The sequence below is a fragment of the Melospiza melodia genome, chromosome 6 (assembly GCF_035770615.1).
Source record: "Melospiza melodia melodia isolate bMelMel2 chromosome 6, bMelMel2.pri, whole genome shotgun sequence".
NCBI classification, from domain to species: Eukaryota; Metazoa; Chordata; class Aves; order Passeriformes; family Passerellidae; genus Melospiza; species Melospiza melodia.
In genome coordinates, this window is record NC_086199.1 from 57375151 (window position 1) to 57393658 (window position 18508).

At 41.7% G+C, this 18508-nt stretch overlaps 1 protein-coding gene across 2 annotated transcripts in view; it reads right to left on the bottom strand.

Annotated features, from left to right (window-relative positions):
* Nucleotides 1-7096: 7096 nt before the first annotated feature.
* The window catches only part of ZNF143 (zinc finger protein 143), a 38104-nt gene continuing 26692 nt past the window's right edge, over nt 7097-18508 (bottom strand). For both annotated transcript variants that reach the window (XM_063158489.1, XM_063158487.1), the window contains exons 11-16: nt 16096-16275; nt 14775-15002; nt 13401-13549; nt 11923-12084; nt 10994-11140; nt 7097-9053 (exon numbers count right to left, since the gene is read on the bottom strand). In XM_063158489.1, the coding sequence (XP_063014559.1) occupies nt 8970-9053; nt 10994-11140; nt 11923-12084; nt 13401-13549; nt 14775-15002; nt 16096-16275 (950 nt within the window). In that variant the 3' untranslated portion in view covers nt 7097-8969. The remainder of the gene's footprint in view (nt 9054-10993; nt 11141-11922; nt 12085-13400; nt 13550-14774; nt 15003-16095; nt 16276-18508) is intronic.

The following is an 18508-nucleotide window of genomic DNA, read 5'->3' on the forward strand; positions in this document are numbered from 1 at the left end:
GGCGGCCGCTCCGCCCGTGCCGCTCCCGCTGCGCTGCCCGCGCTCCGCCCGCGTGCGGTGCCGGTTCGGCTCGCGCTGCCCACGAACGGTCCCGCCGCGCGCCGTTCGGACTCCGCGGCTTTCCCGCGACCGTTGGTCACGTGCCGCGCACGCCGGCCAATCGCGCCCGCCCACCGGGTTTGAAAACACGGCGCGCGGGGGCGGGGCCGCGGGCGGTCGCGTCACGGGCCGCTTTGGCGCGAGCGGGGGGGCGGGGCCAGGCTGGGGCCCCGCCCCGAGGCGGCCGCGCGGACGTGTCCGCCCGTGAGGCGCGCGCCCGGCGCCATTTTAGCCCCGGGGCGGCCCCGCCCGGGCGGCGGGAACCGCCTGGAGACGGCGTCCGGGGAGCGCCGGGAGCGCCGCGGGGACAGCGCCCGCCCCGCCGGGCAACTCCCGGGACACCGCGGGGACAGCGCGCCGCCCTGCGGGACTGCCGCTCCCCGCTCCTCTGCAACGTGGTCTGGCTCCCGTAGAGTTGCTGGAACTGTGCGCGCAAAAATGACAATAATAATAATACAGTATTTAATTAATTAATAATAATAATAGCAACAGCACCTTCTGCGCCAGTTAAAGGCGCCTTTTTCCTTTCCCAAGCGCAGCCAGACCCATTGCTGTATTTGCAGGAGCGGCACGCACGTGGTTTAAAGGGCCGGGGCGCTGCCCGCGCCGCTCGCTCCCGTGGGACACTTCCAGACGGACCCAGCCCCGGCACAGCGAAGGCCGTGGATGCTGGATGCTGTCATCAGTCGTGCCACCACTCTGCCTCTTGGCTCCGTTTTCTGTCTGGTTACACCCAACAGATAAACCTGCCCCTCTCTTCTGAACCAAATCGCCTTAAAACGAGCCCCTTGGGTAACAAGGCACATGAAAAAATAGGGGTTTTTCCAGCCACGGGAGCCCCGGGGAGCCCAAACGCAGCGAGGTACACCTGTAGCGCTGCTCTCCGGACACGCAGAGCATTCCCCGGACACGCAGGCAGTGCCGGGATCCATTCATGGCTCGGAGCCAAGCTGGGGTGCTCGGACGCTGCAGCACAGCCCCTCTCCTGCCTCCTCCACAAAGCTCCCCTGCTTGCCCGGCACACAATCCTCATGTGCTGCCCCTGACACACTCCTGGGGAGCAGAACCTCGCACCTACAGGGATGGATGGCATTGTCCCCTATTCCACTTCTGGCAATGCCAAATTCTTTAACCTCTTCTGCCTGAAAATACCCATTTCTCTGCAGAGAGCTGTCCTGGTTTTAGGACAAGCAGTGATGAGCCAAAAACACAAGTTTTGAGTTTTGCATTTTGGAGAAAACTGAAAGTAGCCAGCATAACCTATGAAAATGGGACAGAGATAGGGTTACATCAAGTCAAGTATAAACCCACTTGTTGTAGAACCACACTAACATTCCATTTAAAATATTCATTTTTAAAAATTAAGTCCCCTGTGCAGCAAGTACTAACTGAAGCATTCAAGTTTTAGAACAGATGATGTAAGAGAAGGTTATGTAAAAATAGAATCTCCATCACCTTTTTCTCCAATCAGAGCTCACAGAGGGAGATGCAAAGCAATTCTTATAAGTGACTCAAAACTTTCCAGCCACTATCTGTGGCTTGCTTCAGTCATAAATGAAGTTTCCTTTTCTTTGAAAAAGTTTAAAAACTGTAAGCTTTCAATAAATCCCTCCCCCTGTAATGTCAAAGCCTGCAGTTTCCTTCTCAAACTCAACCTGATGTAACTCATATTTTCTGGAGTCTACAGACACAGTATTTGGTGACAGCAAGTGACAAATTGAAGTTCAGAAGCCCTGTTGTAATTGAATGAGTTACTAATGAATTACAATGAATTACTAATCACTGGAACAGTTTAGCGAGACAAAATCAAGTGCTACAATTCAGAATTGTACAGAGAAGAAAGTATTTCTGAGGAGAAGACAGGAGAGGAAATGAAAAAAGGAATAGAGAAATAAGGAGACAACAGTAACACAGTGATTTTAAAAGAAAGTTTATTTGCAATCTGAAAGCAATTAAGAAAGGGAAGTAGTGAATAAATATGTAGCCAACAAAATGCACAGCTGCTGTGTAAGAGTTCACAGGCTCTGTCTATGTGCTGATCTGAACTCACACCCATTGTTTTGCTGTAGTCTGACAGGACCATGAGCAGTGGTGTTGAAGAGGTGACTTTTGGCCAGACTGAGGGGAGCTCTGCTCCCCTGTGACACCTGTGATGAACATGAGGAGCCCCACAGAGCCAACTCCCTCCCAGAGAGCACCTGAGCAGTGGACATGACCAGAGGAGGAAGAAGCTCAGTGAGGAGGAGCTTTGCAGCTTTCCACACTATGCCAAATCATCCCAAATTCTCTGAAGCTGATTAAATTGCACCTCTGAACTGCTACAGATCTTGCAGACTCAAGCCCTGATTCTTCCCACAGATGTAACAGCACACAAACTGATGGCTAGGCAGTGCCTGGCTGATACTCCTATAAATTTGAGTGGTTTAACAGTTTTCAGGATATATATTTACAAAATTGGTTCTTTTCCTTTTTATAATACTTGTTCCTAAGGTGCACTGAATATTTTGCTACTAGAAATATTTATCTGGAGCTGCACACATTCACCAGCAAACAGCTGCTTTTAACTAGGAGTTTTCAAGCTCAAGGAAACCATTGTTTCCAACTTCTGTGGGTAGCAGGGGAAGTCAAAAAAGAGGAGGAACTAGAACAATGGCCAATTTGTCTGGCTGTCAGGACTGCCAGAGAAGTGGCATTGCCATCTTGTCAGGGTTCCTGCACTTGCAAGCTCATCTGGAATTCTTCAAAACCACTTCCATCAAATAGGAAGAGTTCTGCCAAAATCTGGCTGAAACCCATTTACATCAGCCAGCATAATTCACCTCATCAGGGCAGGTGTGAATGGAGTGAGAGAGGAGAAGAGGAAGAAGGTAAAGCTGCTTCCATGAAAAACAGAAACACAACAGGCAGCTGTGCCAAGGCTGCTGGTGGAGAACTGAAAGCAGAGAGAGATCTTTGCTGTTTTCCCAGCTTTTATCTTGGTTTTCAGCAGGTACCCAGGGAGCAGTGTGCTTATCACCAGTGCCAGCAATGGCATTCCAGTGCTCACACAGGACTTGGCATGTTCAGGGACAACAGTCCCAGTGGGAGTGTGCCAACTGGGAGATGTTGTGTCTGGGCCACTGACAGCCTAAAGGTGAGCAGTTTAAAGATTATTTTATCTGGGGTTGTGCTGCTGTTAGCTGCTGTTAGCTGGCAGCCTCTTTCTCTTCAATTACAAGGTCCAGAGTTAAATGTGTTTCCCATCAAAAATGGACTTTGTATATCCAAAGACATGCCAACAGCTGGTGCTGCCAGTCCTTGTTCTCTTTTTAGTCTATAGTTTGCAGGCAGAGAGAACATTGCTCAGGGATTTATTCACCCAGGGACTCTAAATAATAACAGCAAGAGAACAAGGTAGAGGATAGAACAGTGATTTTGACAGCACCAAGGTTTCCACAAAGTAAAGAACAGCTTCTGGATCCAAAATCTAGGAATTTCAAGGAAAATCCAAAGGTATTCAGAAGTTAAAATGTACAAAGTACATTAAAAAAGTACAGGTTGTGCCAAGCAGTCACATACAATTCAGTAATTCTCTATGAGTATGAGAGCACACACTCATGACAGTTTTTAGTGACTCCCTTTTTTGCTTTTAAGTTTACCTCTTAACACTTGACATCTGCTTAACCAGAAAATGGCAAAACAGTCTGGTCCTGAGAGTTGTATTCAGGTAAGAAATTTCCTCCAAAACATCTGAAGAGTGGAAAAGACAGAGTGATTGCCATGACTGAAATTTGTACAATTAGAATGTCCCAATTCTCTGTTGAAGCCAAGTAAAAATGATCAAAATAGAAAGATTTTGTACCAGCAATTAAAAAGTCACAATGTCTAATGCACATAAACTAAGTAGTCACTACACTACTAATTACCTCTATCACTAACCTGCCTGCTTCCTTTTTCCCCTTCAGGGAACATGCAAAACCATAAGAGAGGTACTGTGCCTTTTTTCAAATCTACTACTCTTCTAATAATCTCTTAAGTGCATCATTTAAGGTAAGACATTTTACAAACATTTTTAGGTGTGCAGATAAAAAGATTTTTTAAAAAATCTGTCTCTTGAATGTATCTGTTAAAAAACAAAAAGCAACTAATCCCATCTGTCCCACAAATCATTCTTGCACTTTCTGATTTTTCAGTCATTACCAACCAATATTAAAATCTGAATTAGCCCTGAGTTATTGCACACCAGGGAAAAAACCCCCACTGGAGATGTAGCTTTGGACCATTGTTGTATCTCCAGGAGCTTTTTACATCCTTGGGTTGTTTTTGTTATGCCATCAAACCTGCCAGGTGCTGGAAAGTCAGCCTCTTGCCCTTGTCCTGCCTCACTAAGCTGACTGTTCAGGAACGTCTCAGAAAATCCTACAGAACCAAGCAGTAACACGATGGAGAGTCCAAAAGTCTCTTGAAAAATAAAAAGCAGCAGCAAATCAACCTAAAGGCTGATGATGGATTTAAACAAAAGAAAGGGTAAAACACCGGGGGTTTTGACAACCACATAAGATACTTTTTACTTACAGGAAAAGTTCCCGGCAGTTACTGGTGCCCTGAAAGTGTAAATGGTTTGTCATTCCTTTGAGCAAAGTGCTACAAATAATTAAACAGAACAGTAATAATCCAAAGAAAACTCTTATTGTTTCAGAACCTGAGATGGATTGGATTTAAGGGGGTCACATTTCCAGCAGAGATAAATACACAGACTGCATAGGACCAAGTGCTCACTTGTTGATATAGGCTTCTATGTTTATTAGGATAATTGTATAAGCTTTTATGTTTATTGGGATAATTAAAGTCTGCTTTGAAAATAACCCTCGGTTAGAAAGTCTGATATCACCCCTTCCCGCTAGGGTGAGGTGTCAACAACTTAGTGCTAATGGTGATGGCCTAATGAGATTGTTACATTTTCCTCTAGCCAAGTGAACTCCACCAGCAGAATGAAAAACAGAATCAAAGGAATGCCAAACTGATGGCACAATTTACAATACACATAACAAGGAAAAATGCTTGCTTCCCTGCCTCAGCTTGAGTGCAGTTTACTACCTCCAATAAAGGAACTGAAAATGGCTCTTGCTTTTTGTTTTGTTGTCATAGGTGTCTATGCTTTAGAGGGTTTTATCCATAGAACACAGGATACTTCTGGGAAAATGGTGTTCAAATACATACTTTGCAAATAAAAAAGTAGGAGTACCTTATTATAAACAAGGGCTGGAGTTTGATTTTATGCATCTGCAAAGACAAGACAATTTCCACTTTTTCAAGACAAAAATGATGCATGCTGAATAAATACATTTTTAAAAGCTTCAAACAGCTCTAAGTTAATAGCTGAACAGGACACAAGTTACCTGTCATTTCCAGTCTCTCAAAACCTTACTGCTTAAGAAAATCAGTTTGCATGTCACACAGATATTAGTGCTGTTTGAAAATTTCACAGAAATTTTGTTTTCATTCAATGACAAACTCAGAGTGAACAGAACAGGTTTGTTGCGGGGCACTTCTGCATCTTGGTCAGCTTAAGGTGCAGAGTGACAAACCTCAGCAGCTGTAGAGCTGGAGTTGCCAGAATCAGAAGCATTTTCGATGAGATCCTTACTCCACACCATGCTTCCCTGGGGAAGGCTCCCTGCGTGCGCTGGAAGAGCACAGCAGGGCACAGGGATTTCCCTGCTACAGCAGAACCCTCGCAGAACCCAGAGCGGGCAGTGGGACAAACTGGGGCAGTACTGGAGGGCTGAGGAGGGTCGGGAAGCAGAGCAGAGCTCAGCCTGTGTTTGCTTATCCCTGCCCGAGCCCGTCCTGCCCTGTGCTGAGCAGACACCACGTGCCCGTCTCACAGCGGCCCTGCGGCATCGGTCAGCTGAGCCGGCCTCAGCCACAGCAGCAGGATGAGGGCTGTTCGCAGCAGGATTTACTCCTATGAAAACCATTAGCCCGTCGGGGTAAAAGCCGTCCTGTTGTTATGCAGAGTGTGTCTGGCACAATAGTCACCAGCCTGCAGCACCGAAAATAATCACCTCTTTCACTATCAGGAGAGACACTAAACGACCGCAAAGCAAACGCCACCAGAGGGAAAATCTGGAGAGATACTTAAAAGGGAAAAGTTGACTGCGAGGTCTGGAAAGACTTGGGGCTCATTCCTTCAGGGGGAGAATTGGTATAGACCCGGAATTGACACACAAGAGAAAAATCCTACAGCAAATGTGGGAGGCAGTCTGCAAGAGGCAGTGGCGATACACTGAGCTCATTTGCTTTACAGGGCTCATCTTCTACAAGCTACTTCTTTGTGTGTGCCACAGCATTCCCTCTGAGACAGTTTTCAAACGAGGGGCTGAATCTGTGGGTAAAGTACAGAGATTTCCACTGCCAAACACCCAGTGCTGTCATAATCTCTGCTTCCTCCTCCTGAAATCGTTTTTGCCAATTTTCCTGTCTATCTAACCCAATCTTGTCCTGTCTAAACTTTGCTACAGGACCTTCCAATGCCAACGTGCAGCCTCAGCTACCAGAACAGCTCCTTCCACTGCATGGAAGCAGCAGGGGAGAACCACCAAGGTCTGTTATGAAGGCAGGCCTTGCAGCTAAGGCACACATAATCACCTCAGCTCTTCTTTAAACACTAAGCATTTTACCTTATTTGTGTCGAGGGAGCAGCAAAACATGGGAGCACCACCTTTGACTTGGGAGTTTTGCAAGAGTAACTGATAAGGTAACAGTCACAGAAATAATTTTTAAAATACTACAGGTTTCCTGACTGAGCTGGTTGTGAATGAACACCTTGCAGCAAACCAACTTGTATGAAAGAAAAAGAATACTCACATTTGTACAGTGGTCAGGAAATGTTCTGGGAAATGAAAAGAAATAAGAACTGAAGTTATTTCTTTGCTAAGTCAAAGTCACCGTTCCAGCCACCATTTTCAGAAACTATTAGCAAGGAAATTTAAGGAAAAAAAAAAAACCTTGAACATTCACATCAAATGATACAACTTTAATTTCTAAAAGGTGATAAGTACTAAGAAACTGATCTAGTTGACAGGCAATTAATCCTCCTTGCATAGTACATTTATCTCCATGGGATATCAAGATTTACAACATTTCAGGAAAACTGGCACCTAAGTGAGCAAGCAACCTCAATCCTATACAAAAGTTACAGACAACCTATATGTTTTCAAGTTTTACTTTGTAATTTATGCAGACAATGGCCTTTCCTTTGTCCCCATCTATCCCACAGTACTGTATTCTCTCACTGCTTCTGTGTAGAAAACATAAAATGCTACAACCCACACTGATACAGTAATACACAATAAATTGGCTCATTCTATTCAAACTTGGCCTTTCTGAGGTCAAACACCTCAAGGTACTTAGTTATGGACTTTATTTTTTCATGTAGGACGTGCACCTCACAATACCTGGGATTCCTTAATAGAGATTTTGTCCAGAGGCTGTTCAATCCTTCCCTTGAGAAAGCTAAAGGTGAGGCTTCAGTTTCAGAAGTGCTCTTGACGCTAATCTAAAATAAGCACTGAATCTTACAGGAAGCCAAAAATGTTTAACTTGCTTAACCAGCTTGCTAACAAGACAAGAGTAAAAACACTTCTTCATATAAAAAAAATTGAAAGTTACATTTTGCTGTATATTTTAGACATATCTACAATGGATTTTTCCTTTACAGAATGATAGTTGGAGAGGAGCATTGTACTTACATCATTATTAATCCCTTTTTCCTAGTAACTTGTGTCCTGATTTTCAAAAGCACTGATTATCAAGCACATCCTAGGTACTGAATGGTAGCAGCAGGCACTCAGAACTGTTGAAAACAACTATTAGTACTTGGACTTTTGCTGCAAATGCACCATTTGGAAATAGTTCACTTGAAAATGGGGAACTTCACCTTTTAGTGAAAAATCACTCTTGTAGTGTTTTAGAATGTCTGAAATAACTATTACCAGTATTTGCTTAATACACTATAGTGGATTACAATCAAAATTAATGCCAAAAAATTCAGTTTATGATAAATAAACTTTGGAAAAATTTATACAAGGCCGTAAATAAATAATTTGAACTTCAGTCTCAGTAAGAAGTAAAACAGTATGTCACATGACAATATCATCCTATCTAAACAATACAATCTTGCTGTATTTTATTGCATAATAATTCAAGAGTAACATCTTAAGTAAAATATGTAAAGAAACAAAATCATTAGATTTACTTTCTTTAATATTCAACAACCAGTTCTTTGTACATAATCCAATTTAAAGATAATATAATTAGCACTTCCAGCATTAACAGTCTGTATTTACAATGAATGAGATGGGGTAGATAATCTAAAGAGTATTCAAATCTGTATGAAACAAATCAAAATACGAAGATTTACAGTAGTAGGCTCAAAATCCAAGACTTTTCCATTAATGGAATGCAATTTAAAAAGGCTTTGTTGCCTTTATTACTTGTAAGGGTTCCTGAAATGGTTATTTAAACAGCTGAAATCTTCAGTAATGCCTTCATTATTTGTACATGACATTAAAAATTAATTCCAATACTTCTATTTTTTACTTGCTTGTAGACCAGTCTGAAATCTGATGAAAGGATAACAAGGAAGTTTACTATATAATCCTAATTCCATATTCCTGAATGCAACGGTTGGAAGTAGATGATGTCAGTCCATTCCAAGGGTTATGTACACAAAACTTAGAAAATGTTCTTCACTCTTGCATAAAATGTGTACACAGTATCAGTGAGTGGGGGACTTCAAAGTTTTTACGGGCTGTTGCTGGCATGGACCTTTGTTGGTTGAAAATAAAATACCTTTCACTCTATTGTTCTGGTAGCAGTTTTACAAGTTAATCATCAATCCCTGGTGTTTCCCCCTGTTGTATTCTGGAGGCTATTCTAATGGCTTCTTCCAGAGACTGTTGTTCTCCAAGCTGAAACAAACACATTCAAACAGAAAGAAATCCAAAACGTTACACTTAGATAATAAATGCATCCAAAAAGTTCTGAAAGCAAAGATCTAGATACCAAACAGTACTTCAGCCCAAATAAGTGTGATCAGTATTGTCACACCTCTCCTGGATGATAATATATACCAGCAGCTATCTAATCAGCTTGACAATTAAGATAGCTGCTGCTAGGAGATTACACTGAGTTTATGTGTAACCACCAAATACATGTGCTTCAAAGAACTGCTGCATGATAAACACACTTCATGACCCACAAAGTAGGTGATATTTTACTTGGCAGATATTACAAAGTTCAGACCAGGCACAGAAGTCCCAGTGGCTGTTGCATTTCATTTTATCACTGGTAAAGCAAGCAAACATCTTCATTTTTCCTAACTCTCTTAACAGAAAGTCAGCTCTTTGGAACACTATCTGACATTATTTTATTAAAAAAGTGTTCATTTATTGCAGAATCCCAACTGCATAAAAAAGCTGTTGTGATGACACTGTTTGATTCTACAGTTAATTTCCTCTCTAAACTATCTGGTACTACCAGAAGTAAGATAAGCAACCCTGAATAAATAGAACTTGACACAATTTTGGGAAGGAATCCATGGAGTTTTATACTGTGTTTATGGGAACACTGAGGACAACCTCAGCCTCACAAAAAAATGTAAAGCTGGTCGTTACCTATTGGCTCAGAAGAAACACATATGAGAGTGTGAAAGGTAAAACCAAATTGTTTGACCTAATGGGACAATCCTAGGTATCACTTGTTATTTTACAGTCGCTGCATATCACATTCAGGATCCACTCAAATCAAGAGCTCTGTTTGCACCTCGTTAGGATTTCAATAGGACTATCAGGCTACTGGCTTTACCAGGACTTAGAAACCAAATGGATTAATTTGTTAGTATTGAAGTACAAGAGAAGAGCCAATCAAACTCTCAGGAATAATCAACACTATTTTAATTTTAAAATCCCTCTCTTCTATTTGTGTATTTTAAGCTTAATTAATGTAAAGCAACCCAAGTTAATGCTCCATTGCTGGTAACAGAAGAGGGGCTTGTGCAGAGAGTGCCTGTTTTCCTTTCATTCAAAGGACCCTTTTAGCTACTTTTTTCTTTTCCTCATGCAAAAATTGCCTTCTGACATGGTTTCTCTTACAGGCAGTTTTCATTAGTGCCAACTTAGCTCAAAAGAGAGGGGTTCAGAATTCAGGGCCTCTCAACTTTCAACAGCATCTCACTTGCTACTTTCCATTTAACAAAGGGTAAAATAACAATCTCTTGTTTCTGCTTGAGGATATTAATACTATTCCTTTCAATCTGAGCTCTTAAGAGCTCTTTCATACCTAGAAATTACCTTTTCCTGACAGTGTTTGAACAATGTGAGGAACTATTTACAGAGACTGTTTGTGCTGTGCTGGTTTGGCACATTACAGAAGGTCACTATTTCCAGAGATTTCTGGTTATTAATCTTTCTTTATAACTGTTTGCCCTATTTTGCTATTAGCATTTCAAGGTTCAAATAACAAATTTGCTAATTTTATAAGTTCATAGCAATTTATCCTTGAGGGTTTGGATTTATATGTGTCAATCCTATATGCAAAGCTGAAGGATGAACAAAAGCACTTTTTCACTGAAAACCTGTGAGTCCATGAACTACTTGGTTGACTTGAAGTTTAGACCTCCCCCAGCCTTCCCCTTATTTCTGAGTTCTACAAGTAGATTTGGAAAATCAGATACTGTTTATTCCTCTTCCTAACCCTATATATTATTTTAAATATCTGATAGTTTAGTTGTGGGCTATTTTTTTTTTTTTCAGGAAACCAAGGTTATTCAAATCATTTTGTTACCTGACTAGGTAGCTTCTAGCTCTAGAAGTAACAAACACTCCAAAAAAACCATTTCTCCCCATCTTACCTGTACTGCAATTTGTGTCCCATTGGATGTGGCCAGCAATGTGACAGGTCTGGTTTCTGTAGTCACTAGGTGGTGTCCGTGCTGCTGGTGTCCCATTTCTGAGGAGGCACTGTGAAATGCTGCTAGGTCCTGGGCCACAATTGCAACCTTCAGGACAAAGGGACACAGTCACCTGCCTGGCACATCTGTTCTGCCCCTCACCTTCTACCACCACTGCCTTGAAAGCTGGGATCACTCATCAGCATAACTGTATTGTGCAAAACAAAAGTTGCCATAATTGTGTTCTCCAAATTAGTACTAGCTCTTAAAATATAAATATCCTCAGGACTGCAGCAATTCAATAAATGCACCTACAGACCTGTGATTATCTACACAGAGATTAATAACTATCTTTATTTTCATGTGGTGCAATTTTAGAACAGTAGAATGAATTTCAACTTGAAGATAACATCATGTTTGTACTAAAAAGTTACCTGTTTTATCTGTACATTAAAAACCAACCCACAGATATAGACTTACACAAATGTTTCCCATCTGCCAAATAAATTACAGTCCCATAATATTAACCAATGAAATTATAGTTCATACTGGATTCTATACTTAGTTCTGTCACACGTTTACTGTGTGACTTTGGGGGAAAAGCTTGGCATTTCTAGGTGTTATTTTACAGACACCTAAATGAATCATTGGACTGGTACCTCAGATTTTTTTCTTGGTGCCTCCTTGGTTTTAAAACATTTTAAAACATTAAAACCTGCAGATGTACAGCCCTGGGTAGGACACATCAGGCACTTAGGAGGGGATGTGTGGGCCAGGTGCTGGAAACTGCTGAGCTAAATCTGCATCAGTGCCAGCAGTGTGGTGGCTCAGGGCCCCTTTGCCACCAGCCCTGAGGGGACAGGAGCAGGAGTGCAGGGCAGTGTCCTCACCTGCTGTCCCTCGGTGCCCTCTGCAGTGACCATGGCCACCGAGTGCGTGCCGGCCGAGGAGATGACGGCGTCGTGGGCAGGGACGGTGATGGTGGTGCCATCTTGTGTCACCATGGTGATGGTGTTGCCGATGGCCTGCATGTCTGCCTGGGAAATGTTCACCTGCAACACACAGCAGCTCCTGAGGCAGGGAAGGGCTCAAAGCTGCTCCAGCCTCATTCCCTCTGCCCCACTGGCTGGGATCCAACAGCTCTGACCTTTCAGACACACTGACCTACTCACAGAACAGAAAATGGCCCTCAGGAGGAGGAGGGGATGCAAGCCTAATCCCAGAGCCCACAACTCCATGTTATCCCAAATAACAGCATAACAGATTATCTATGCATGTGTCTTCCACAGAGGTCAGTGAGATTTAAGTTTGTACCACCTGACATACTTTGATCTTGATGTAAATACTAAACAGCCCTATGAGGGCTTAGAATTTAAGCCACAAATAAACAATCCATAACTAATTAATGACATAAATTACTGATGTTTCCAGTACAAATGCATTAAGGTATCAGATATATAATTTGATGTCTGATTTACAAGTTAATAAATCCCAGAACTGAAGTCAAGCTGAACGATAATTTAAATATAAGAATTCTGTGTCAAGGCTTCTGCAGGCCTTCATTTTAGAGAGTAAAAATTACCAGTTACTTAGTATTGCTGAATTTCCAATGTCCTGGCAATGTAACAGGCCTCTTGGATATTTTATTTCAGTCTGAATTCAGAATATATCTTTCATATATTACTGGTACTTCAGTTGCCCTGCCAGCTGATACAGAATTTTTTTTCCCAAAAGCCTTCAATACACTGCCACAGTGAATCAAGAGAGTTGTGTTGAAATCCCCTTCCAAAGAAATTTCATATGAAATCCTTAAAAACATGTATCCATGGAAAACATTAAAAAAAGACAGCCAGAGGAATGTTCAAGTGGAAAATAATATCAAAGGATTCCTTATCCTTTAGTTTATGTTAGAAACTGCACATTACCAACCAAACTGCTTGTGAAGGAAGCACCTGGACTGCAAAGACTTCCCCCACCCCTCAACCCCCCAAAGTGTGTGCAGCCAAGACAGTGAAGATGCCCATCAGACATTAACAGCATAATCTGGGAATTGTGAGAAGCCTCAGAAACAGGCTGTATATATAGCAGTTGTTTAAAAAGTTCTTTTCAGAGTGACAAAGATAACAAGGACAGACCAATCCCCTAACTCTGGAAAACTTTACAGTTTAATGTGTCAAAATATGTGGTTTCACTTAGGTACTCCACAGGAGCACATCCCTAAAGATATCCCTACACAGCTCCAAAGAAGCTTCTTTCCACCAACATTTATCCAGAATCCTGTGTGATTTCAGAGAGCCCATGGAGAAGCTACAACCTGTGCCTCAATTCTCAGCCTGGTTTTGTCAGCAGGTGACACTGAGTCACTTACATGTTGGGTTCCATCCTGGGATATGAGTGCTACTTGTTGGCCTAATCCTGACTGAGTGACTGTAGCAACCTGTGCAGAAATGACATCTTCTCCCTCTACACCTGTCACATAGGTGATCTGGGAGCCTTTGAGCACATCTTCACCTTGACCTATTGGATACAAAGAGGCAAGAGGTTACTTTCCATACTCTAAATGCTCCCAGGAGAGCCAATGACAAGTCCCAGTCTTGTCTGAAGGTTTTAAACACTCCAACAGAAAAAAATAGTGGAAAGATGAGAAAAATAAAAGAAGGAAAGATACCAGAAGCAAGTCAGAAAGTCTTATTTTGGGAACATGGGGTATAATCTTCTAGCACTTAGTTTAAAGACACATAAATACTACATATACATTCAGTTTGTAAGCAAATATCAAAATGTGATAAACATTTCTAATTTATTCATTAAATGTTAACCTCTCTATGCAAGGGACTCCATGCAAACGCAACTCTGGATTTTTTTTTAAGTTATTAATTAACCAACATACAGAAGAATCTAGTGACATGCCTTTGTGTGAAGATTTAAGTAAATTCATTATCTTTATAAATGTTTAACCTCAGCAAATAAATGTTATCATTCCTTTAAAGGAAGGAATTAAGCTATAGCAAGTCTGCTTGAGGTGTTCAGTGCAGTTTCCCACGAACATGGTGCAAAACAACTTTGCTAACCAAAACAGTTTGTGGGGATATTTCTGATCTTCAGACACATCCAAAAATCACAATTTGACAGTGGTGTTTGTCCTTTCACAGTGTTTCCTTCAGTCTGATCCTTTATACTCACAGGATTCAATACTCATGATACCATGAGCAGCAAACTCTGGGGAGTGCTGCAGCCCAGCAGCTCCTTTCCATCTCTGCCTCTAGGACAGTTTACAGAAACTGCTCTAAACCACAGCAAAGCCAGCCCCTATCACTGTACTGCAGAAACAGATTTTTTTTTTTCTCAAGGCAGAGCCTTTACTCAAAAGATTGTCACCAGCCATGGTGTTATATATATACACACTCTTTGAAAAATCCCTAACAAAAGTACAGTAAATTGTAATCTGCTTAGAGTCTCTCTGGTTCCTTAGCCACATTCATGTTTTTAGCAGGTTTGCTGAGATTTCAACTCAAATTTCTCTCTTAACCCCATGACTGCTATAAATGAGTTTATTTTCTGGCCAATTACCATGCAATTTCTGTTTACAAGTTGCCTACCACCCTAAAAAGTCTTACAGAGAAATTAAGATATCTTTATTAAGTACTTTAAATTTTTATCTATGTTTTCATTTCCTTGGCTACCAAAATCCCCCAGCAAAATACCATCCCCCAACTAGAGATTCAAAGGCTGCAATTCTAACCTGGAGGTGGCTCAAAGAAAGCCTCTTGTTCTTCCTCAATGGGCTCTGTGTCGTTGTGTGCTGTCCGTTTGTGCATAGCAAGGGTAGAGATCTGCTTGTAGGTCTTCCCACAGTGATTGCAGTTGTAGGGTTTGGAATGAGTATGTACAACATGATGTTTGTATAAGCTAGAATACTCTGTGAAACGTTTGTCACAGCCAGGAACTGTACACACATAGGGCTTCTCCCCTGTGTGGGAAAACAAAAAGGATAAAGTTAACTTTATTAAGGATGCACAGGAAAAATTGCCAGCAAATGATATTTGAGGACAAACCTTCATTGCCAACCATACTTTCATTTCAAAGGCAACAGAGAAGTTCAACCTCACAAAGTTTATCAATGCTACATCTTACTGTCTTTAAGAATTACTGCCAGTAAATTTGGCCCATTTTTCTCCCTATCATTCCATCTAAAACATCTAAAACGTCCTTTGGATGAAGGCTGAATGATACAGGCTGAAAGCTGCCATTATTGTCATTGTACTGAGAATTTTGTTCTTTTATTACTGGAAGCCCCATAGTTTTCCTCAATGATCAGATATATTGACTAGTATCACTTGAGTATTGAAAGCTCTGAGGAAATCCATAGGAAGCATGTGTATAAACAATTATGGTTTCATAAACCTTCCATTTAAAAATCAATGGAATGAGTGTCCAAATTACACTGTAAACTAAAAATATAAACTAAGCTATAAAATGTTGCTCTATGAACATTGTCTGTGTTTCTATAACATACATAATGCTGCCAAGCTTATTTGCCTGTCATCACTGGCTTTTACATTTTAGAATCCTCAAATTTGTGCTTATTATTTCTGCTCACCAAATAAGTATTCTGCTCACTAGATAAGTATTTTCACATCTAGACTATGAAAAAGGAAGTTTTGACCACAGTTCCAGCAGCAAGGAAAATACAGCTGGGATGAAAGTGTGACTCATAACAGTGAGCCAAAGTTAAGCTCAGACTTGTCCTTTAGTGGTATTTATTTAAGAAACAGCTCACAAGGGAGGCAAGCCCCAGAATCATATTAAGGATTCAGCTCAATGCCCAGTTTAAAAAACTTTGTATCCACACCAAAATGATTCTGCCTTGACAGCAAGGTGGGAAATCTAACTGCTTAAACATCCTCAGCTGAGGGGAGAGGACACCCAAACAGAATTACCAAGCCAAGTCATAAAACATGACTATACCAAATTACAGCACACCAAAACATTGTTCACAAGGAGAATGACACAGCCTCTCCCAAGCAGATTCCACTTCAAAGTACAATAAATCACTCATGTACCTGTGTGTATTCTCACATGATTCTTATAATTAGTTGCACTGGCAAAAGCTCTCCCACATCCTGGCTCTGTACAGTAATAAGGCCTCTCGCCCGTGTGTGTCCTGATGTGAACCTTTCTAATATTAGATGTTGTGAATGACCTGCCACATCCTTCAAAGGGACACTTAAAAGGCCTTTCACCTGAAAAAGAAGACAAGAAAAGGTGCACAAGCAAAGGTTACAAAAGAATGAAAATGCCAAATTACACTTAGACTTGAATGTAGGAACCTAAAGCTACCTAATTTTATCTGTGAGATCCTCAGTCAGAAATACCATGAACATGCCACTGTGGAGTGTTCTAGTTTAGCCAAAATGAACAAAATTCAGGAAAATCATACAGTCTGTAAACTAAATTATGAAGCATTTAGATTAATACTTTAACATGTATAGAACAGACTGTTTTATACTTTAACAGTATAAAACAGAACTGATTCATGCATAGAATCAGTTGCTTGGATTAGTTTGCACACTGACCATAATCTAGCAACTGTTTAACAACCTTCCCAATCCATACATATATTCTCCAAACCAAGTGTATCATACCATTGATATTTGACAATTGTTAATTCTTCAAATGAAAAAAAAACTTCATGATTTAACATATAACCAGGATAAACATGCATTAATAAAACTTGTTATAGAAAGTATAACCTTAAAAAAGAACAAACTTTCTAAAGAGAAGCAGCCATAAAACTCAAGTTTCAAACCCCCAGACCAGAGCAAATCACAAATACAGGTTCTTTTAAAGTCTTTTTGTGCAATATAATTTTAAGCACAGTAACTTACATCACTGCACCACAGCATTTCACCATGAATAGCAGACAAGGCCAACCAATAATACTGCAATAACCCTGACCTTTCAGATCTACCAAAGCACACAGAGAAGGAGAGCAAGGGGGGTGAAATCTGGAGACATTGGAGCCAGTGACAGGATGTCCTGGGGTAATTTCCCACTTCTAGAGCCAAGTACATTCTACACACTGAGCTGCTTACCAAAGAGCAGAATCTGAGAGCAAGAGCAGAACACCACTACAGATACAATTGTAGGTAATTAGAAATAAAAGAACGAGTCCTGACAGACAGTAATACCACAAAACTCCAAAGCAAATCGCTCCTTGGCAGAGGAAACTACAATTCACTCCTTCGGGCGGCTGTTTGGGAAGGTTTTGCAGCTTCCTGCCAAGGCAGTGTGTATTCCCCGAACACCTCAGTGTTGTGTTACCATGGCTCCCCTAATCCTCGCTGCAGCCAGGACCCCAAACAGTCCCAAAGCAGCAGGGCCAGCCCCACCCAGCAACAGACCCTGCACCAGAAACCAGGACAGATCCTCCAAAACAATGCCCGCAGGAATGTCACCAGACCGGTCCCTGGAGGGGCCTTTTTAAATTCTAATGTACTTCCCAGCTAAGCGACCTGTTTCCAGGTGACAGCGAATTCCAGCTCCAGAAATGCAAAGCCTTGAGGCTGTACCCCTCTGCAGCACCATCCCCAGCAGCTCTCCCGATGCCAGAGCTGCGTGTCTGGGGAGCTCATGGAGGAAGCCAAGGCAAGCGTTTGATGGGGGGAGAAGTCACTTCTGGTTAAAACAGGCAGAAAGTGAAGGAAGTGTTGACCCTGATGTGCCTCCTAAAGAAGGGAAAGGTTTCTGAGGGGTGGGAGAGCCCAGAGCTGCCCCCTGCCCTGCTGCAGCTTGCAAAGGCGTGAGCACACGCTGCTCCATCCACCTGCACAGAGCTGTGCTGCACTCTTCCTCTCATTCTTCAGCTTCCTGGAAACTCATAAATCTAAAAAATGAGACACCCCTGGCCCCTGCTCTGCTGGGAGAGTATGATTCTATTACTCATACTGTTCAGGTGGGTAGGTTACATAGGGCTGGCTCAAATCTTTTATCTCAACTGCTAAACAGATTAAATTACCTCACGCCTTCTGTGGCCATAAAAAAGGAAAGAAAACAGTTCACAGATAGGAAACCTTTCAGTTCATAGTTGTACTTGATGCAGTGCATATCAACAGTCCTCTTCTAGAGCTGAGATGTGTTCACACTGATGTTTAAAAATCAAGACAGTACTAATTCCAACATAATATTTTTATGTATGGAAGTCCAAACAAGCAGAAATATCCTAATGTAATGCTGAGTTTTTACAATTTTTATTGCCTATATGTACATCCCATCCTGCCATATTTTAAGTATTTCTAATTTGAAAAAACCCCAAACCCCAACTTCTTTTATTGTTTCTTCTTGACTCACAGATTCAGACAGTTCAGTGGAAAAGCTTGTCAGTGCTCCAGCACAGACATCAATATATTTAATGGAATGGGTTAGCAAGTGATAGATTGTCCTTCCTACATTTAGGGGTTGTTTTTCTTGAAGATC